The following is a 23,005-nucleotide window of genomic DNA, read 5'->3' as shown; positions in this document are numbered from 1 at the left end:
CACCAGCATCACTTGATGGACCTAATGGGGTTGTGAACTAGCTGGAGATGTTTCAAGATTCCAGGAAACATTCTATAGTGGCTACAACTGTTAGGCATATTCAGACACACTGACTTTCAGCTCAGAATCCAGAACTCATCTGTTGAAGAGAACTGTGATTTAAATTATTGCATAAGTGTTTCTAATATTTGTTTTTGATAACATGCAGTGGGAAATCTTTTGAGTGTAAACACATGAAACCAAAACTAATTTTGCAATATCCATGCCAAAGAATTGGCTTGGATATTTATTTCTGTTTCTCTTGAAGTTCATTCTATGCGTTCCCTTTAAACCTGTCCCATCTTTTCAGAAGTTGCATGTGATGTAGTTCTTGTGGGTCTGTGTCACTTTTGAATGAAAATAGGAGGGCTCTTCTTCATAGCTCATTCGTTTTCCCTGGAGAGCAGCTTTGATTCATTTGGTCCAAAAGCATCTGTGGGCAAGAAGAGCAAGTGATGATAAATATGGGATTTTAAAAAAAAATATGACATGATTTGCACATTTATATTAGACGTCATGATATCATTACATAAATGCACTATTTGCATTATGACATCATGATATGAGGACATTAAAATATGTTGTGATGGCTTTTATGGATGTTGGCAGATTTGATATACCCTCATTTATAGGTATATGCATATAAGGGCTGTTACATATTCTGAATACACAGAGATACATGTTGATTAAAATTGATTACATACCACCAAATCAGGTGTCAATTCTTAGCAGCCACCTTCTCCAAGACAGATACATAAACACATATTTAAATTGAACCTTATGTGTCCTTTTTCTGCCCCAAGTCTTTAGCTGAAACTGTTCAACCTCAGAAGGAGCCTCCAGTAATTACACCTCTTCAAGGATGCAGTGACGATGCCCCAGAAGCTTCAAGAATGAAAGGAGTAGGGAGACCCAAGAAATTTGCCAGATTCAGCATCTACAGACAGCTCCATCGACATACTATGCATCACGCAGATAGCGTGAGCAGCGTAGACAGTGATTCTTGTGAGTGATTTGTTTACTTATTCATTGTATTTCTTTGCCATATTTCAGGGTAAAAATCCTTTCAAGGCAGGTCTCAAGAACTTTGAGGATTATATAAAAATGAATTGATGGTTTTATTCAAATAAAATCAATTAAATTTCTCCATAAAATAGGGAAAAGTTGAGCAACATAAAGGTAGGTGGCACTCAGACTATTATATATGCTGTACATCCAACTCAAGGGAGCAAAATAATATATCTTCTTATCTTCACAAGGACCATATGATGAAGCTGGGATGATTGAATGGTTTCAGGTCAATGAGATTTACAATCTAGTGGAAATTTGGAACTGGTCTCCTCATTCCTAAGACCAACTATTGCTACACTGATCTCCAGGATATATAAAGAAGGGTTGTGCCAGGCTTCTGAAATATTTTTTTTAAAAGATGCTTCAGAGAGTGCAGGAACATGAACATAACTCGTGTTCACATTTCTTTGTTAGAGTGATCACTTCACTTAACTGTTACTGGTGATACGAAATCTCGTTTTAATGTATGCTGACTAGTGTACATTTAAAGTAACAATAAAGATATTATTCTATTCTATCTTTGTAAGATGTAAGAAACAGAAAGAAAATAGGAACAAGTTCTTTGCTCTGGGACATTAACACATGTTGTTGGAGGCAGGGAAGGGAAGGGAAGAGAAGAGAAGAGAAGAGAAGAGAAGAGAAGAGAAGAGAAGAGAAGAGAAGAGAAGAGAAGAGAAGAGAAGAGATCCTTAATCTATTGAATAACATTCTGCTTGCTATGCTTTGAGGTTGCACTCTTCTTCATGACTGATATTAATTTAAAGAAGATTAAATATTTGCATAATAATTGAGATTACTGTTAATACCAAGTTCCAAAAATCTATTTTGTACTTGTGTTGAATCTGTTTTCTTTGAAACAGGTAAAGGCTCAGTTCGCAGTTTGAAGACAGGGGTTGGAGAGCTTCTTGGTGAAACTAGATTCTGGCATGGAAAAGATTATTGCAACTTGGTGTTTAAAGATTGGGTCCAACTGGATAAACCCTTTGCTGGTAAGCATCACTGCAAGTTAGAATCATATCTGGACGTCAGTAGGGGCCAATGAATTTTTGACAATATTTTGCTAGCGGAGGGCAAAAGCCTAGGTGATTGGGTATCTTATTTCCCACAATAGCCAACCAGGTGTTGGTAGCATACCCAAGAATAGCTGGTGGTTCTTTTGGCTCTTGACATTTTGTTGTTGTTGCTTCCCTTTTAGATTTTATTGATCGCTACACCATGCCAAGAATGCCATGGCATGACATTGCCTCTGTGGTCCATGGCAAAGCTGCACGGAATGTAGCTCGGCACTTCATTCAACGTTGGAACTTCACAAAGGTGGGTGTCATGTAGTTTTTCAATTATTCAATTGAACAATTATTCAGGTATTTGGAATCTTCTGAATCCCGAGTCCAGGGGTAGGCAACCTTGGCTCTTTTATGACTTGTGGACTTCAACTCCCAGAATTCCTGAGCCAGCACAGCTGGCTCAGGAATTTTGGGAGCTGAAGTCCACAAGTCATAAAAGAGCCAAGGTTGCCTACCTCTGCCCTAGTCTGTAAGAAGTAAAATGATGTCACGGTCATAACTGTATGTTAAATCTTAACATGACTACAATTTTTCCCATTTTTTCTTTTTTTTTTTTTTTTATGATACAAGATGATGAAATCCAAATACAGGTCCCTTTCATACCCTTTCTTGTTGCCAAAATCTCAGCGAACAGCTGATGAGTTGAAGTATCAAGTCCCCGAGGCTGTGTACACCAAAGTGCAGGTAGGAATGTTGTAATATTTATGAAATGTATAACTGCTCCATAACTGGCGAAGTTAGACATTGGATTCCTTCTGTCATCATGAGAAGCCTTATAAAATGACTCCAAGATTGAAATTGTTCTGAACCCTAGATTAAATGCCACTTTTCTTCTTTCTATATCCCTGATGTGTCTGGAGAGGTTGTGGAAGAGATCCACAGCTTTTTATTTTTCTTATCCACTGAAAAAACATCTATATAAAATATTCCATTCTTCAAAACAGAGACAAAGCTACCCCTGGGGATATTTACTCAGAAGTAAAGTCACTCAGTGTTCAGCGGCCTTCTGAAATTACCAACAAAAGACATTTCCCAGTTGTATCACTAAAGTAGGCTTCCATTTGCCACTTCAGTTTCATTAAAATCTCCTTTAAACAACTTGACAGGAAAATATGTTTTTGGACTCTTAAATCATGAAGAATGGGAATGGGAGAAAGAGAAGACAGATACTCTTCTCTGGAAAAGCTCTGCGCATTTCTCAATTATTTGCAAGATTGAAAGTTGCCGTCTAAGATTATTTGAAAAATGTTCAGATTGGAAAAGCTTGTTTCTTGTTCCGCAGGAAATAAATCTTAGGAGTTGGAATGACTTGTCCAAACACAATTAGTTGGTAAGAAAAAGTTTCAAAGGAGGCAATTGTGGATGGGATTGATTGTTCTCTTGTAATGCTGTGAAATTGAAAAGTATTTGTCTTCCTTGACTTTTATGATCTGCTGGCCTTTGCTTTTGCCGAGACAAGGTCCCTGGCTAGATAAAATTTATTTCCAACAGGAGAATCATCATCTCAAAGCAAAACAAAACAAACAAAAATGTTTATCGAACATTTTTTAAAATGAGAATGATTGATGGAAACTTTTGCTGGAACAAAGAAAGTGTTGCTTTGCTCATTGTAGGCATGGACAGTCCCAGCAATTTGAAGATAAAGTTTTTCAAACTGAGCGTGACTCCTAAGGATGTCATGTATAGAACCATGGAGTTTTCTTGGTAACAGTACAACAAAAGTAACTTGCCACTGCCGTTTTCTGGATGATTATTATTATTTTTTAATTTCTCCGTCTAGATAGCCCTAAAGATGCCATTTCTTGTCCTTCTCTTTTTGTTTTGTTTTTTTATAAGTTTTTTATTCATTTTTTCCATGCAAACAATAATAATTTTTCAACCAACGTGCTGTCTGAGTTTACATATGCTAATACATATTTAATTCCTAATTCTTTATTCTTTCCTCTAGCCAATAGTAAAATAAGTTCCAGGTTTGATAATAGTCCGTTTCTTCAGCCTCATAGTCAATCTGTCCATCTCTGCGCATTCTAGTATTTTTTAAATTATTTCTTCATCTGATAGTATTCCTTCATTCTTCCAGTACTGCGCAAATGTCCTTCTCTTTTTGATTAGCTAGGAGGCAGCAGTAGCCACTAAAAGACAGCTTCCGACAAGCAAAGACAATGGAGGAAGCCAGCTTCACTTAACGACTGTGTAATTCACTTAACAACCGTGGCGATTCCCTTAACGTTGGCAAAAAAAGGTTGTAAAGTCAGGCACAACTCATTTAACAGTCAGCTTGCTTAGCAACAGACATTTTGGTCTCAGTTTTGGTCATAAGTCAAGGACTATACCTGTACTAACCTGCTTAAGTTATCCAAAGTTAACTATATATTGCAATTTAAGCAATTTTATCAACACGTGCATGTACCTTTTGAATATAGTCAATATAGGACCATTGGATCCAATTTGCTACCCAGTGCAAGAATGTAAATTAAAGTAGATCTTATAGACACTTCCTTCTCCTACACATCCAATGAGGCAGGACTCATAATTTCCCTTTGTCATATTGTGAAACTGTTCTTAGGAATCTGCTTTCCTCTGTTTTAAGTCCATTAGTACATGATCTGCAAGAGTTTTAGCAGATGACATCATTCTTTTCAGACAAGAGAAACGAAATGCTTTGTTGTGTTAACACTGGCAAGAGGGGTAGCAGCTGTTTGAGGTTTTTCTACTGCTTTTCTTAGGAAAACCATCTTCTGCTGACAGTAATCCCTTCCTCCTCCCTCTCCCTTTTGCCTCCTCAGATGAAGCTAGTGGCAATCTGAGATTATTGTCTGATATTCCCTTAGTTGCTTCCTGTTTGGAAAATGGATAGAGGCCAGCAATAGAGTTTACCTCCTTCTCAGCTCGCCAATTCTTGCATGTTCAGTGTCCCAACACCTTCAGGCAAGGCTGAAAAACAACTGCAGTCAATCAGTGAGTGGGTTCACATCTCACTCAATGCCATTGTTTGCTTGATGATAAGCCACAAATGGGGGCTTCAGACGACATGCTAATCCAGAGGTCTTCAAACTTGGCCCTTTTGTGACTTGTGGACTTCAACTCCCAGAATTCCTCAGCCAGGCGTGCTGGCTGAGGAATTCTGGGAGTTGAAATCCACAAGTCACAAAAGGGCCAAGTTTGAAGACCCCTGTGCTAATCCAATAAAAAGTAATATTAAGATTTGCCGCCAGAAACTGATTCTTAGGAGACAGAGCTAACATTGCATATAGTTAGGTGTTTATGTTAAAACTGGCTGGATGCTGTGAAACAGAAACTCCTTGCATATGATTATCTATCTATTTTTTAAAAAAAGCTGGTGTTTACTCTCCCAGGTGCTTCGCTCTGCTGCCGACTGGTCTGCTGGTATTAAGTACCATGAAGAATCGATCCATTCTGCTTACGTGAGCGTGATAGAAAACAGCAAGCACTACATCTATATAGAGGCAAGTAGTTGCCATATGTAGAAGACCTGGCTCAGTTCAGTGAAAGTAGCGGGAGGGTATATTTATAGTTTTCATATAGGTTGAAATTCTTCAGTGACATAAATAGTGCTGCCTTTGCCTTTGTATGTGCCTAAGTAGGAGTATTTTCATGATTGGAGGCAGCTGCCTTAGAAGGCCAGGTGGGTTATCCCCTGGAATTGGATGGAATCATTGGGCCTCTTCTCCATCACATATCTTATATCAGGGGTCTTCAAACTTGGCCCTTTTATGACTTGTGGACTTTAACTCCCAGAATTCCTCAGTCAGCGTGCCTGGGTGAGGAATTCTGTGAGTTGAAGTCCACAAGTCATAAAAGGGCCAAGTTTGAAGACCCCTGTCTTATATATTGTCTTCTGTAGGAATCAGGCCAACAGTAACATAAATGAGGCTTTCCCACCTTGATTGCCCTCCAGATGGGTGGACTTCACTTCCCAGAATTCTCAGTAATGTTCACACTAGCTGGAGGACCCTGGGAGTTGAAGTCTACATAACTAGAAGGTCCTCAGTTTGGGGAAAGATACCATGAATTTACTCCAGCAGTTTATAGGAGTCTGCTTCTATTGTGTAATTTTTGCCTGTTTATTACTTTCTGGGTTGAAATGGTGGGCTTTCAAAGTGCAGAATGAGTCACAATTCATTATTTTCTTCATGCACCCAGAAATGTCATGTTCAGTGTGCCTTGAGAAACTATGGTTCATCGTTGTAATAAACCTTTGGTATTTGATGAGAATGATCAAGGATACTCAAGATACTCAAATTCTATCAATGAGAAATATAAATTAAACATTCCTTTGCAGAGCTCCAATAATTTCAATGCGATTTTTTATGTTATTCTTGATTGATTGGTCAATTGACTAATTTACAGTTTTATCTGGGCCAATCTGCAAAGACTGGGTGACTTACAAAAAAAACAATATTATAACTTAATGTTATAATGTTGTTTCTTTGTTAACCACCCAGTCTTTGTAGATTATACTATACCATTATTATACTCTACCATAGTATAACCCATTATACTATAATGTTATAATCGAGAGGAACAAAGCAAATAATTATATAAATGAAAATCACTGCGGTAACAGTCCATAGTTAAAGGCCACTGAAAAAATGTAGATTTAATTGTTTTAAATCCTCAAAGAGTGGGAGAAGAATATTGCAGAAAGTGGTGTCTATCACTGAAAAGATCTGCTGCCTTCTCTATTGTCCATGCAGCTCTTCAGAAGAGGGGTCTCTCGAGAAACTTTCTTTCTTCCAAGAATTGAAGAAACTTTAATCTATCTGCTAGGTAACCTTTCTGCATGGCTGAGAATTCTGGAATTCAGTTCAAGATGTGCTCTTCGATTAAATAGTATTCCAGCCAGAACTTTCCATGACCTTGTGTTTTTCAGAAGTGTTGGGAAATAAATGTCCCAGAATTCTCAAGCAGCCAGCAGGAATTCTGGGAGTCATTTCCCAGGCCATTTAGAGCAGGGCTTTTCGACCGCTGGTACGCGTACCACCGGTGGTACTTTAGCACCTGACAGGTGGTACACGACCCCTAGCCAAGTATAGCGGAGGAGGGAACGAGCTAAAGTGATGCCGCACAGGCCTGGAGGAGATCAGCTGGAGCTGCAGGGCTCAGCAGAAGCCCCAGGATCTGCGTGTGCGGCTACATGCTGATTGGAGCTTCCGGCGCACCCAGAAGAGAAAAGAAGGAGGAGGAGGGCGGAGAGAGGAGAAGCTATAAAAGGAGCAGATTTTGGAGGGAGAGGGAGAGGAAAAAAAACACATGGAGAAAGAGAGAGAAGAGGCTTTTGTTAGCGAAGCAGTGGAGAGAGAGAGAGAGAGCCGTTTGCAAGCAAAGAGTGAGTGAGAGAGCGAGCAAGAGGCTTTTGCGAGCAAAGGGTAAGAGGGGGGGGCTTTTGCAAGGGAAAGGTGAGAGAAAAGGGGAAAAGTGAGGGGGAGAAGGGAAAAAGAAAAGAAAAGGCATTGACTTCTGATTTCCTCTGTTGCAGTAGAAGGAAGCATTAACATTGAACCTCAACTTTTTACTTTTCCATAATATTATAAACTAGCCATTTCTATAACAACAAATGAATCTAACCAGTAAAACCCAAAATCCCCCCCCATCCCTTTTTTTTAGTCGTCAAGTTTTTGACACCTTGCTAAGGACTGGTGGTACTCGAATATTGTCATGTCCTAAAAGTGGTACAATCTGTGAAAATATTGAAAAGCCCTGATTTTATTGCACAGCAGGTTGAAGTCTAGTCTATGTAAATAGAATGCACTGGGATTTTGCTCAACGCTTTCCGGACGGCTAAGGTAGTAACTGGAAGAGAAGGTCATTAATTATAGATTCCCCTTTTAGAAAAGCTGATCTTCTCTGACTTCTTCTCGTCAGATTTCACAAAATAATCTTACAAATAATCCCAGAGCTCCTCCTTCAGAAACGGTTGCCTTTCCAAATATTGTACATTAAAAGCATGCAATAACTCAGTTTCGTTAGCAGCGTAAATATTTCCAACTCCTTTCTGTTTTTCTTTCCCCCATTGTAGAACCAGTTTTTTATTAGCTGCGCCGACGACAAACTTGTGTCGAACCGAATTGGTGATGCCATTGCACACAGAATTCTCAAAGCTTACAGGTAACCTACAGTAGCTGCAAAAAATGGGCGGGGGGAGTTTTGCAACTATTTTTGCAAAGGAAAAAACTTGCTGAGGAATTCTGGGAATTGAGATCCAGACCTCTTACATTTGCCAAGATTGAGAAACATTAGCTTAGACTTTTCTAGCACACCTAGGGGAAGCACAATTAAAAGCCTTCAAAGTTAGAGAGTAAAAAAAAAAAGTAAAGGTTTACCTGTCAAGTTGTATCAATTCTAGGGCACGATGCTCATCTCTGTTTCTTGGCTGAGGGAACTAGAGTTGTCCAAATACATTTTCTATGATGAGCTAATTAAAAGTTAGATAATCTTCAAGAATTGGCAGATTTTATAGAATTTGCTGGAATGAGAGGGGTTCAAGCAGTAAGTTAACAGTCCTCAATACTGCACTGATATTATTTTATACTTTAGCTATCATATGAAAAAAAGAATAATAGAATATTTGGAGCTCAGGATTGAACTATGGGGTTCTTAGTGTTCTCAGAGCTTAGTTGTTTTCTTGTAGACATTTCATTACCTGACTAGGATACACCATCAGTGCCAGGTGATACGCTAGGCTAGGCTAGCACTGATGATCTTATCTAGGCAAGTAATGAAACATTTTCAAGAAAACAATCAATATCCCCAAGGAGCCCCAAGGGAAAAATATTGTTTCCTTTTGCAATGATGGAGGTGGACAGGCCATATTCATCTGAACTATTATTATAAGTTCTCAGCCCATTCCTGAAATGAATTAAACAATAAATATCCATCAGTGGTGCATGGCCAAAAAGGTTACTGTGTAGATTTCTGTCATGTATGTTTCTTTATCTCAAGGTTGATGCAGCTTTTCAACAACATGGGCCCATTGTCCAAGGCAGATTTGTCACGTCCACAGTATAAGTCTGGATTTATAGGCAGAATGTTGAAACTCAGGGGCCAAATAACATGTTGCACCTTCTGACTTGATGTTGCCAGATATTGTCACAATTTTCCTTCTCTGTCTAAATGCTCGATGAGAACTGAAGTGTGTGTATGTGTGGGTGTGTCTTTTGCGCTTCTCTTTGTTTAATCATTTAAGTGATATGTAAAATATTGCTGGTTACCTGAATGGCAAGTGACTATCTTTTATATAAAAGGAATGAAAGATCTTGGCAGGGTGGAATATTTTAACCCAGTGGTGGTGAACCTATGACGCAGGTGGGCATGCGCGCCGTCGCCCCAGTCCTAGGCCTTCAGCTGGGTTTTATAAAACCTTTTCGTTTTAGGTCTCCACTACTGTGTACAAAAAAAAAAAAGTTCAATCAGTCAATTTCAACTTCTCAAGGGAAAAAAAAAAGATCTTGCAAAGTTGGAAATGATTGATTGAACTTTTTAGTTCCACCCAGTCTGCCATTACCACCGCAGCCATGCCCACCCAATGGGCCACGCCCACCCAATGGGCCACGCTCACCCGGCACTTGACGATGCATACATGGGTTTTGGGTTGCAGTTTGGGCACTCAGTCTCTAAAAGGTTCGCCATCACTGTTCTAACCTAACAACAGCTTGAAGATCACTGTAGCTTCGCATAGTCTGGGTGAGAAAGAACATTGACAATTGTCTGCAATTTCTAAAAGGAAAGCTTGCATTTCAAGAAGCACAGTCATTAGCCGTTGTAGCCATGCATCATCTCTGAACTGTGAGACTGTTACAGCAGCTTTGGATTTAACAGCTTTCATGTATAACCTTTTCAGTTCCTTCCAAAAGTGGCTCTAACTCTCCTTTTTGGTCATCCTTTGGCTGCTCCTGCTTTTTTTTATGCTTTTCTTCTTAGGCTGCTGCTTTTCAGTGAGTTTATGACAGTGTTTATTATTATTATTATTATTATTATTATTATTATTATTATTATTATTATTATTATTATTATTATTATATTATTACTACTACTACTATTACTATTACTATTATTATTACTATATTATTATTATTATTATTATTATTATTATTATTATTATTTTCTGGAGTCCTCAGGCCCAAATATAAATCAATTACCAAATGGCACAATTATTGAAAAAAAGCAGATGGGATATACAGGTAGTCCTCGACTTACAGCAGTTCGTTCAGTGACCGTTCAAAGATACAACGGCACTGAAAAAAGTGATTAAATGACTATTTTTCACACTTATGACTATTGCACAAACACACACACACACACCGATCACGCAAACAAAATTCAGACGCTTGGCAACTGGTTCATATGTACCTGTAAGTGAATTATTTACATCTGGTCAGGAGCGAGCCTTCCTAAATTCAGGAAGATTTGCTTGGAGTTATGCGTGGTTAGGGTGGCATTACTTATTACAGGTAGTCCTCGATGTATGACCACAATTGAGCTCAAAATTCCCATTGCTAAGTAAGATAGTTGTTAAGTGAGTTTTGCCCCATTTTACGACCTTTCTTGCCACAGTGGTTAAGCAAATCGCTGCAGTTGTTAATTTAGTTAACACAGTTAAGTCAATCTGGCTTCCCCCTTGACTCTTGCTTCTTAGGTCACAAAAGGGAATGACATGACCCCAGGACACCGCAACCGTCATAAATACGAGTCAGTTGCCAAGCATCCGAATTTTGATCACGTGAGCGCAAGGATGCTGAAGTTGTAAGCAGTGGTGGGATTCAAATATGTGAACAACTGGTTCTCTGTGTGGATGCTGCTTCCGGAAGTCCGTTCTGGGCCTGGGCAACAAAAAAATTAGCTTCCGGTTCTGCCGAAGTGGTGTGAACCAGCTGAATCTCACCACTGGTCGTAAGTGTGAAATACGATCATAAATCACTTTTTTCAATGCCATTGTAACTTTCAACCATCACTAAATGAATGGTTGTAAATTGAGGACTACTTGTATTTTGTAGTCAGTTTCCACAATTTTTTTTTTAACTATTGAGCCATGAGAACAAACAATGTACTTGTTCGCGGGTCACAAATCCTTTGTAGGAAGGCCTTGGCTGAAACCTTTCCAGGCTGCTTGAAGGTTCCACAACTCTCGTTAGCCGAAGAAATTATGCAAATGAAAAGTGCATTTACATCATTCTAAATAGAGCCTTGGTTTTCCATAGAATATAGCTAAAGAGGCAGAATATGCTTCCCTGGGTATAATTGTGATTCAGGTAATGGCATAGGCATTGTAACAAATTGTATTCCTATCAAAGCAAGTGATCAATTCTCAATCCCCAGAGCATTTGCAGAAACTTGATTGATAGTGAGACCTGCAGCTTGGCCTCCAGATCAACATTTATGCTGCAAGAGCCCATGTGCTTCAAATAAATTGGATCTCCAGGATTCCATTCGATAGCAAAACAAAATATCAAGCTACATTTTCTGTTTTTCCCACTAAGCGTTCTGCATACAGATAAGCAAAAATGTTTCTCAGTAACAGAATTGGAGAAAAGATACCTAATTTTTGTGTCGATACTCTAAGCACTGGGGATATTATCCTTCCCATAGGAGCCTGGAGGTGACATATATCACCTTTGGCAATGGTAGCTAGGACTTCTGGGAGTTGCAGTTTGGCAACATCTGAATTGCCCCAGTTTCCCCATTTCTGAGTTATTGATTTGGATGTCTTCTGAGGTAAGATAAGATAACCTTTATTGTCACTTTTTTTTTACTGTGGGCACAACGGCACACATCAAAAATGAAATTTATTGCCCGCTCTCAAAATGAAACACATACATGACCCACACCTAAACATACTATATATAACATATGTATAGACCCACACCCCTACATATACATAAATTAGTATTAAACACTGTCCATCTTAAATATATAACGGAAGGAGGAAGGTTGAGAGTTCACAAGGTTAATGCTGTATGGAATGAAACTATGGCTGAACCTGGATGTTCTGCTACGGAGGCTTCGTGGTACAGATCTGATGTAGGATCATACAGGTAGTCCTTGACTTACCGTACATCCATAATTGAGTGGTCATTAAGGAAACTATGTGGTCATCCAAGAAACATGTTAACCAGACCCATGGAATGGTATAACAGAGTTGGAAGGGACCTTGGAGGTCTTCTAGTCCAGCCCCCTGCTCAGGCAGGAAACTCTATACCATTTCAGATAAATGGTTGTCCAATCTCTTCTTAAAAACTTCCAATGTTGGAGCATTCACAACTTCTGGAGGCAAGTTGTTCCACTGATTAATTATTCTAAATTTCTCCTTAGTTCTAGGTTGCTTCTCTCCTTGATGAGTTTCCATCCATTGCTTCTTATCCTGCCTTCAGATGCTTTGTAGAATAGCTTGATTCCCTCTTCTTTGTGGCAACCTCTGAGATATTGCAACACTGCTAACATGTCAACCCTAGTCCCCTAGTGCAGGGGTGTCAAACTGCCGGACGTGTCATCCAGAAGGCACGCCCACCCCATTGCCGGCAATGGCAAAACCGGCCCAATATATTGCGCGACGTCACGTGACATCGCAAGTTTGACATGTCTGCCCTAGTGTATTAAGTTCTCAGACTAGACAGACAAATTGTAGTATGTCATACACTCAGGCTAGAGGTTGCATGCTCTCAAGTTCCACAATTCTGTGATTTGTCTTTCTAATCTGAGATCTTAAAATAAGAAAGACACATGCTCATTGCTTAGTTTATACCTCCCTTCCTACAGGCTATAGTGAGGATACCATAGTTCATAAAGCAGAGTGCACTACATAATGGTGAATAAAATCTATAGTTTCAATTCTTATCAAAAGAAGTTGAACTGATTAAGATCTAAAATTGATGAGTTCCAATGACAATGAAACCAGTCATATACCGCCTCCTGTTGGTCAGTAAGTGGTAAAAATACCACAGATATATATACTGTATAAAATACTTTGCCTTTGCATCTTCTGGTCTGTAAATTTTGCTCTTGCATAATTATTTAAATGGTTCAGGTAATCCTCGACTTATGACCATTCATTTAACAATGCTTCAAAGTTACAAAGATCTTGGAAAAAGTGATGACCTGTACTTGCAATTATTAATTATTAATTATTATTAATTGTTTTATTCAGTATCCTAGTATAATTTATGTTGATTGCTTATTTAGCATCCTATGAGCATCACTGAGTGTTGTATCTTATGAATAATGATTGAAACTATGATTTATGATCTATGACCGGTCATTTTGTGTTTGTATGTACACGGAAAGCTTATGCACCAGAGACAAATTCTTTGTGTGTCCAATCACACTTGGCCGATAAAAAATTCTAGTCTAGTCTAGTCTATATTGTTGTACCACCTCACAGCCCTTGATCGCAATTTGGTGCTTGAGGACTACTTGCATTTACAACCAGTTGCAGTGCCCTGCAATTATGTGATCATGATTTGCAACCTTTTTTGCTAATTTCCAGGGGAAAAAACAACATTGTGGAACCTGGATTTTAATGACTCTGGTGCTGTATTTTTGCTGTAAAATTTGTCATAAGATCAAGATCCAATTTGACTGCAATGACTTACAGTGGAAATTCTGACCCTAATTGTGGTCATAGGTCAGGGACTGCCTCTAATGGAAAGGTCAGATGGAGAATTCCCACCCTCTGAATATATACCTCTCAGTCCTTGAGACAATTGAAACATATATAATAAATACGATCACATCTTTGCAACTTCAGTTTCTCTGATAAATAAATATCAACTGTTCTGTTTTTCCAGGCATGCTGTAGCTGTTTTTAATGAAGTAGGTTGCTCCTGGGTGATTAATTTGTCTAATTAATTTTGAAAAGTTTCGTTAATTAACTTCACATATGTGCTCTCTATCCTGTCTCACACGGGTGATAGTCTTTAATTTTAAGCCAAATGTATGTTTACCCTTGAAAACTAATTTCAGGAAAAGTACATAGACAAAGTACCCTAGTCTTTACAAAAATAAGGATGTATTTTTATTACTTATATAAACAGTGGATTTTAGGAACAATCTATTTCAAACAGATATCAGGTCTTCTTTTCCCTGCTAGCTTCAGAAGCTATTAATACAGATGTCTTCTTGTTACAGTTTTGGACCATGCTCCCTTGAGAGCAGTTTATTTGGGCTAGATGAGGCATGTCAAACTCGCGACGTCACATGACGTCGCGCAACGTATCAGGACGGTTTTGCCATTGCTGGCAATGGGGTGGGCACGGTTTCCACGTGATGCGTCCGGCCCACAGGCCGGCAGTTTGACACTCCTGGGCTAGATAGAGCTTGACGTGGTTATGACTACATCCTTCTTTCTCTCTTATTCTGACTTTACTTTTTCCCCAAGTGATTTGGAAAAAATGTTCTTTTTAGCCAGAAGTACAGTATGATCTGATTCCTTTAAGAGAACATTTGAACATTGAACTAGGAGCTGGTCCACAGGCCATATATCTATGGCTAAAGATTGCCTACTCTTGATTGCCTACTCCAGGTATGTCCAACCCACGAGCCTGGAAAGCTAGTATGCGATTTATATACATTAACTATATCACAGGTAATCCTTGACCTATGACCACAATTGACCCCAAAATTTCCATTGCTAAGCAAGACAGTTGTTAAGTAAATTTTGCCCTATTTTACGATCTTTCTTGTCACAGTTGTTAAGCGAATCACTGCAGTTGTTAAGTTAGTAACACAGTTGTTAAGTGAATCTGGCTTCCCCATTGATTTTGCTTGTCAGAAGGTCATAAAAGGTGATCACATGACCCTGGTATAAAGCTATGGTCATAAATACATGGCAATTGCCAAGCGTCCGAATTTTAATTACTCGACCACAGGGGTGCTGCAGTGGTCGGAAGTGTGAAAAGCAATCATAAGTCTCTATTTTCAATGTCATTGTAACCTTGCACGGTCACCAAACAAATGGTTGTAAGTCAAGGTGTCATGGTTCCGACAGATGAAATTCTTCAAAGAACTTCGAGGCATTGTTTACCTTAAAGAATCTTTATTTGAGAAGCATAGCATCGGCACTAACATAGTCGAAGTCAAAAATTGAATTCCCCTCCCCTGAGCACATAGTATCAAAGCACAATTCCCTCCTCCAATTAACAGTCATAAATCACATTCTCCAATTAGTTTGAAATGCAGGCTTTCCCTCCAGTTCTCCAACCCGCCAATTCTTATCATCTCTTATTTCAATAACCTTGATTCACACACTAGGTCTAGTATTGTTATGTCTAGCTAAACTCTCATCCACGGATGTTTTGCTTTGACACAAGGACTACCTGAATATATATTTTACATATGTCCCAAGACAATTCCTCTTCACTCAGGGCAACCCAGGTAAACAAAAGTTTGGATCCCCCCCCAACGATCTACACAGTGTATGTGTAATTCTATGCTTTGGGGTGTTCTGTATGGTTTGCAGGGAGATTTTAACTCACTATGCATAAATTCAATCCATGATAACTACATGAATACATCAGTGCATTAATAGAGGTTTTACTTGGTTCAGCTTTTCCACAATCTTCTGCAGATGCTGCTGTTCATAGTGATGTATATCCATAAGGGATTTGCAAAATTTGCTTAGAATCGATTCCTTACAAAACTGAAATATTTAGATATTATCTTACGTTTTGGAAGTGTGAAGATTGATTGATTTCCCATTCTGTTCAGCATGACCTTTGATGGCAGAAATAGTTGCTGTAGTTGAAATGACTATATCATTTAAAATTGCGCTCTTTGCAACCCAGAAGTCTCACCTCCTTTGTGACTTGGTGAAAGGAGTTTTCATTGCATTAGCCTCCTGGCATTATTGTCATATAACTTTTCATATGTCTGGTATTAATTATCTAAAATTATTTTTAATTAGTTAATATGATGTTGACTGTTTCTTCTTCAAAAGCCCCAAGTGCCTTTTAAAGGCTCAGAAACTAATTACTGATGGATTACCATTTCCCCAGTCAATTTTATCCAAGCCATATGATGTTCGCCACCTACTGGTTACTGCCTGTCTCCTTGGATTACATCCCAATACAAAGTCATCCTTTTTAACCATTCCAAATAGCTGTATCTGGCCACGTGTTCCTGTGGCTCAGTCTGGTTAAATGAAAAACAATGAAAAAGGCATGTTTTTACCTGTCACAGGTGTGACATCTATATAATAGTAGGTATATAAAAACATGCGCGTATTCGAATGCAACATTGTGTCAAAATTTCAAAGCAATCGGTGAAGAACTTTCGGAGATTTAAGATTTTGAACAAACGAACATTTACATTTTTATTTATATAGATTGTAACGTGTATTTGGAAGGCTAGTCTCCATGTCAATACTACACATTGGCAACTTACACGTTATGGGTGTAGTGCATGCATGTAAGATTTCTAACTAAAGAGACACAAGGGCTTCTCCGGAAATAAAATAGCCCAGAAATTGGCTGGTCAGCATGATAATAATCTGTCAATTCAGATAAGAGCAATACTTTCGGATTAAAAGGGAAAGGCAGTTTGCAAATCAAAGTGAGTGATAGCAGCTGTATTTCCTAGTTTGGCTTCAGAAATATTCATATGATTTTATTCGGTTGTTGTTCTTAGAAGATGAATTTTTTATGAAAGTATGGATTTCTCTTTGGCGTGACCTGTATTACAAAATTATTTTTGCTCAATACAACTTCAGTTCCTTCAAATAATACTGGGAATTAAATTTTGGGTAGATTTGGAGCTAGTTAGTTTCCCCAGCATGATAGTCTCCTAAAAAGTGAGGCTACAGTTTCTACTATATCAGAGAGACTTGCCCGGCACATGTTTCTAAGTGTTTTCAAATTTTTCTGAGCATTTTAATCAACCATTTTAGAGCCACTATATATTTGTGGCTCATATTATTTTGGTTTATTTATTTTTGTTATTGTTATTTATATTGTCTTTTAAATAGATACTAGACAACCCGTGGGTCATTCTTTGGGTCATCCTTACCTGAGCAATTTCTAACCTTCCCTGCATGGTTCCCCATTGAACTCTCTCACTGAAAGCTTCACAGGAAGGAAGTTGCAAGTCCCAACCTGCTGCCTTGCTCCCACTGTCAGCTAAAGTTCCATGATTGCCATTGACTTCCTCCTTGCAAGCTCCCTAGGCTTCCCCAGTGACTTGTCAGAAGGCGTCAGGGAATGTTGTAAATGAGGATCACATGACCGCAGCAGCACAGAGGCGGTTCTAAACAGCAGTAGCACTGAAATGGCAAAAAATTTCCAAAATTTCATTCTCACTAGAGTAATGGTCCGGGCGTTCTTTAAGTTAACCCATTTGAAGTACCTTGGTTGAAAAAGTGTTGCCCTAATAGGCATCATTTCACCCTGTTAAAGGTACAGACAGGAGAGATTTAGTAGTATATAGATCTCTATCCCAGAGAGAACTCAGTTTTGTTGGATGCTTTAAATACATAATAACCAACATTATAGTCCAGGGTTTCTGGAAAGTGCCAGGTTGGGAAAGATCTTAGCAGTGCTAACAACTTGATTAAATCATTTGAAATCTATAAAATACAAGTGTTGCTTTACCAATCTTTGTTCAATGTCTGTTCTTGCTTGTTTGTCTTGTGATTTGGTGTGGTGTATGTGAAATGGGAGGGCTGTGAGAAGCATAGCAGAACTGTAAAGTAAAGATAATCTGTGAGAGAATTTGCTATTTTTATGCTCTACCGCCCTTTTTCATATTTAACAAGTTTCACAGATCATCGTTCTTTACGTAGACAATTCAAAAATAAACCCCACCCAAACATTTCTGTGTTTATATATTAAAATAAATCATCAGTTCCCCGATCCCCAGTATACATCTTTAAAATACATTCTTCAAATAGAAGACAATATCTATAGCTCAGGGTTGAACTATGGCATCCTTGGTGCTCTCTGAGCTTGGTGGTTTTCTGGCAGATATTTAGTTACCAAAAAGGTAACATAATGAGTGCCTGTACAGGTTGTTGTGGAAAAACCCAATGGAAAAGACAAGAGACAGCAACACAAAACAATAATTCTTACTTTAAGATTCAGAGGTTTGTTTTGCTAATGATTTGAAGCATATCAAGCATAATAACACAACATCATTTATATTAATAACCCATTGCAATGAGGACCATATGGCATAGCAGATTCCAAAAGGACAGCTATAGGCCAATGGCAAATCAATCAGGTCCAGTCCCAACCCTTTATACCCTTTCTCATTCTAAGACTGTAGTCAGATGGTCCGCTGACTTTTGCTGACTTCTGCTGACTTTTTACTGACCTCCTGCTGACCTTCTGCTGAACATAACTTTCCACATATATCTATGTACATTGGAACCCGCATCCATCAGCTACTTTCAGTTCCCTATTTCTTACTGTTCCAGTCCTTGTGTTCTAAATATATTTGAAACAAGCAAGCTTAGCAAAATCATATTAAATAAAATACAATTGCAAACTGCAAAATTAAGCACAGCACAGACTTTGGTTCAATACTTTGTCCATCAGGCCTGATTCAGTTTACCTGGGCCTAAACCTTGCATAAAAGAACAATAGCCAATATTTTCATTTTCCACAAGGTAGTCCTCAACTTATGACTGTTTAACGCTGGTCCGAAATTACGACAGTTATAACAGGACTCTTTATGGCTTGTAAAGCACTTCCAGCTCATAGTTGAACTATGGAGTTCAACTATGAGCTGGTGCAGATATTTAGTTAGTTTAGGTAACATCATGAGTGCTTCTACAGGTAGTCCTCAATTTTTGGCTGTTTATTTTTATGCTGGTTCAAAATTATGATAGTCTTGGAAAGGGTTCTTTGTAGCCCATAATGCACTTTCAGCTATTGCAAAGCATCCCATTCTTTCCTGCATTCACGTTATTATGCTCTCGAAGTTGGCAACCTTCCTGAGAAAGTCAGTGGAAATCTGGCAGGGAAGGTTGCAAGCTGCTACTGTCTGCCAATAGGATTCCTTTTTCAAATTCTTTGAGAGCAAAAAGGCTGCCTGTCAGAAGATTTCAGCTCTGCGGGGAGCTGAAATCCTTCAGCAGGCAGCTCCTTGGTCCATCTGCTTAAAGAACCTGGGAGATTGCTTAATGAATGTAATCAGGAATGCTGGGTTTGTGGTTCTTGAGCAATACAGTCACATAACTTCTCATTTAATGACCTTTCACTCAACAATCAAGATTCCAGTCCCAATTGCAGTCCTAAGCTGAGGACTACCTGTATTGTACTGAATTGCCAGTACTGTAAAATATACAATATTGTCACAAAGCTAAATTAGTTGGGTTTTTTTTTTCTTTTAGGGAAAACAAACGGTACCGAGTCTACGTGGTGATTCCCCTGCTGCCTGGTTTTGAAGGTGATATTTCAACAGGAGGAGGCAATGCTCTTCAGACCATTATGCATTTTAACTACAGGTAACTTTACAGGTCAAGCCTGGATCCTTTTATTTTCAGAAATGTAGTAAAGCATTTTAGTAGGGAATCTAATGGATGCTTGGCCCAGATTCAAAAAAACAAATAGAGAGGCTCCAGAGTAAAAGGAGCCCTTGGCCATAGAGCCATCTGCTGAAACAAAGTCTTAAGATGTAGATCTTCATTGCTGCCTAGATTTCATGATGAGCAGAACTTATTACTATTGTGCCTGCAATGTTAGGCTAAAGGAATAACAGAATATCAGAGTTGGAAGGGACCTTGGAGATCTTCTAGTCCAACCCCTTGCTCAAGCAGAAACCCTATATCATTTCAGACAAATGGTTGTCTAATCTCTTCTTAAAATCTTCCACTGTTGGAGCACCCAAAACTTCTGGAAGCAAGTAATTTCATTGATTCATTCCATGAGAAAATTTCTCTTTACCAATGAAAGTGAATATATGTGTCCCAGGATAATGTTGCAGGATCCAATCTCGGTCCTGAGGATCGGTTCCAGCACATCTGAAAGCTTGGAAAAGATTGGATCCTGGATACTGTAATTTCTCCTTAGTTCTAGGTTGGTTGTCTCCAGTGGTGGGATTCAAATATGTGAACAACCGGTTCTCTGTGTGGATGCCGCTTCCGGAAGTCCATTCTGGGCAACAAAAAATTAGCTATCGGTTCTGCTGAACTGGTGTGAACTGGCTGAATCCCACCACTGGTTGTCTCCTTGATTAGTTTCCATCCATTGTTCCTTGTCCTGCTTTCAGGTGCTTTGAAGAATAGCTTTACTCCCCTCCTCTTTGTGGCAGCCCCTCAAATATTAGAACACTGCTATCATGTCACCCCCTAGTCCTTTTCATTAAACCATTCTGCAACCATTCTTCATATATTTTAGCCTGCAGTCTCCTAATCATCTTTATTGCTCTTATCTGCACTCTTCCTAGATTCTCAACATCTTTTTTATATCATGGCAACCAAAACTGGATGCAATATTCCAAGCATGGTCTTACCAAGGCATTTCTTTTTATTCCTCTGTAATGTACCTTGGACTAGAACCAAGACACATCCAATACATAGGATCTGTAGACTGAAGTGTAGTTGAGATTTTCAAGAAGATTTTCTTCATCTTAGCCCTTTCTGCTAAAGAGAAAAGTTACTCTGTTGTTTGAAATGGGAGGTAGATCTTCTGGGAAAATAAACCTGCTACTGTGATATAAAAAAGCTTAGATAAAAATTGTTCCAGAGACTGTGATTTAAAGTTTCAATTTGTCAGATTCAAGGAACATCTAGGAAAAGCAAGCAAGAATCATTTGCCGAAGTAATCCTTTTTCTCCGAGATAGTGATAGACATTTTAGCCAAGAATCTGTGATTAGATCTGTAGAATTTATTTCATTTTTGTAACCTTTCTTCCAGTTTACTAGCTGGTAAAGTTATAGGAAATTCTACTTCTCTCGTGCTTGTGTTAAAGGGAAGGGTGTCTTTAAATTTTAAATTATAGATTGTGTTACATGTTTTATTTGTTTACGGTTTAGATACAGTAAATGTTGGCAGTTTCTAGATTCATAGTAGGGCCCTATCCTACTGAGTTTCCATTGGCAACATGGAAGGAAAAGGAAGGAGAAAGGAAGTAAAAAGTGATGTCAAAGTTAACATATATCCGATTCTCTGACTCTGGTTACATTCACATAAAATAGTTAGGTGAGGATCTAAAAGATTCATTTATGCAGCATGTTTAGTTTGGATAGCATTAACCTTAAGAAAAAATATTTGGCTTAGCATATTATGTTATGTTTACTGATGGTTCAGTTTATTGTATGAAGCTGTAAAATTGGATTAATGTAGTACTAAGGCTAAACATGTCCTGGATATGATGGCAGACTAAAATTGGGCCCTCTACCCAACCTTTAAATATTCAGAATAAGTAGAGAACATATGCTCATGAAGTATTTCTTGTAGTCAAATCATACACAGGTGTTATTCTCTGTGTGTCAAAACGAGGCTGTTATTGGGGTTCATTTGACTCGAAAACTGGCATTTTGAGCAGGCATTCAAAGAAAAAGGTCCCATCTTTAGGATTATCACAGTGATAATCCTAAAGATGATGAGGGGATAGATGGGGGGATAGATGGGGAACTCATCAAATTTGCAGACGACACCAAGCTGGCAGGAATAGCCAACACTCCAGAAGACAGGCTTAAGATACAGAAGGATCTGGACAAACTTGAACACTGGGCACTATCTAACAAAATGAAATTCAATGGTGAAAAAAGCAAGGTTCTACATTTAGGCAAGAAAAACCAAATGCACAAGTACAGCATAGGTGGCACCTTGCTCAATAGTAGTAACTGTGAGAGGGACCTCTGAGTCCTAGTGGACAATCACCTAAATATGAGCCAGCAGTGTGCTGCAACTGCCAAAAAGGCCAACACAGTGCTAGGCTGCATTAACAGAGGGATAGAATCAAGATCACGTGAAGTGTTAATACCACTTTACAATGCCTTGGTAAGGCCACACTTGGAATACTGCATCCAGTTTTGGTCACCGCGATGTAAAAAAGATGTTGAGACTTTAGAAAGAGTACAGAGAAGAGTAACAAAGATGATTAGGGGACTGGAAGCTAAAGCATATAAGGAACGGCTGCTGGAATTGGGTATGTCTAGTTTAATGAAGAGAAGGACGAGGGGGGACATGATAGCAGTGTTCCAATATCTCAGGGGCTGCCATAAAGAAGAGGGAGTCAAGCTATTTTCCAAAGCGCCTGGAGGCAGGACAAGAAGCAGTGGGTGAAAACTAATCAAGGAGAGAAGCAATCTAGAACTAAGGAGAAACTTCCTGACAGTTAGAACAATTAACCAGTGGAACAACCTGCCTCCAGAAGCGGTGAATGCTCCAACACTGGAAGTTTTTAAGAAGAGACTGGACAGCCATTTGTCCGAAATGGTATAGGGTTTCCTGCCTGAGCAGGGGGTTGGACTAGATGACCTTCAAGGTCCCTTCCAACTTTATTATTATTATTATTATTATTATTATTATTATTATTATTATTATTATTATTATTATTAGCAGCAGCAGCAGCAGCAGCAGCAGCAGCAGCAGCAGCAGCAGCAGCAGCAGCAGCAGCAGCAGTGAGAAGGAGTAGTTTCACATAAAGCAGCAATATAGTTGAAGCTAAATAGGTGTTGGTCTGAGTGATGCTTTCATAGAAAACTACTCAGGGACCCAGCTATGTCCCATCCAGTTGGGGAGGAAAGGTGATGGAGAGCTGGCAGGGAACTGTGCAGCTATGATGGACAACAATACCATTGGAAACAACACAAACATCTCAGGGACTTCACCAGTCCAAGCCCTGAAGTGGAAATTCAGTTTATAAAATAAGTGATG

At 38.9% G+C, this 23,005-nt stretch overlaps 1 protein-coding gene across 1 annotated transcript in view; it reads left to right on the top strand.

Moving 5' to 3' along the window:
* Window positions 1–23,005, top strand: part of PLD1 (phospholipase D1) — a 120,838-nt gene that overhangs the window by 85,506 nt on the left and 12,327 nt on the right. The window contains exons 16-22 of the mRNA XM_015814930.1: window positions 843–1,044; window positions 1,971–2,099; window positions 2,306–2,424; window positions 2,745–2,858; window positions 5,531–5,641; window positions 8,215–8,303; window positions 19,513–19,626. Coding sequence (XP_015670416.1) covers window positions 843–1,044; window positions 1,971–2,099; window positions 2,306–2,424; window positions 2,745–2,858; window positions 5,531–5,641; window positions 8,215–8,303; window positions 19,513–19,626 — 878 coding nt within the window. The remainder of the gene's footprint in view (window positions 1–842; window positions 1,045–1,970; window positions 2,100–2,305; window positions 2,425–2,744; window positions 2,859–5,530; window positions 5,642–8,214; window positions 8,304–19,512; window positions 19,627–23,005) is intronic.

This window comes from Protobothrops mucrosquamatus, unplaced genomic scaffold (assembly GCF_001527695.2).
Source record: "Protobothrops mucrosquamatus isolate PMUCROS unplaced genomic scaffold, P.Mucros_1.0 scaffold298, whole genome shotgun sequence".
NCBI lineage: Eukaryota > Metazoa > Chordata > Lepidosauria > Squamata > Viperidae > Protobothrops > Protobothrops mucrosquamatus.
The sequence above is the reverse complement of the archived record's forward strand: the minus strand, read 5'-3'. Positions and strand labels throughout refer to the sequence as shown.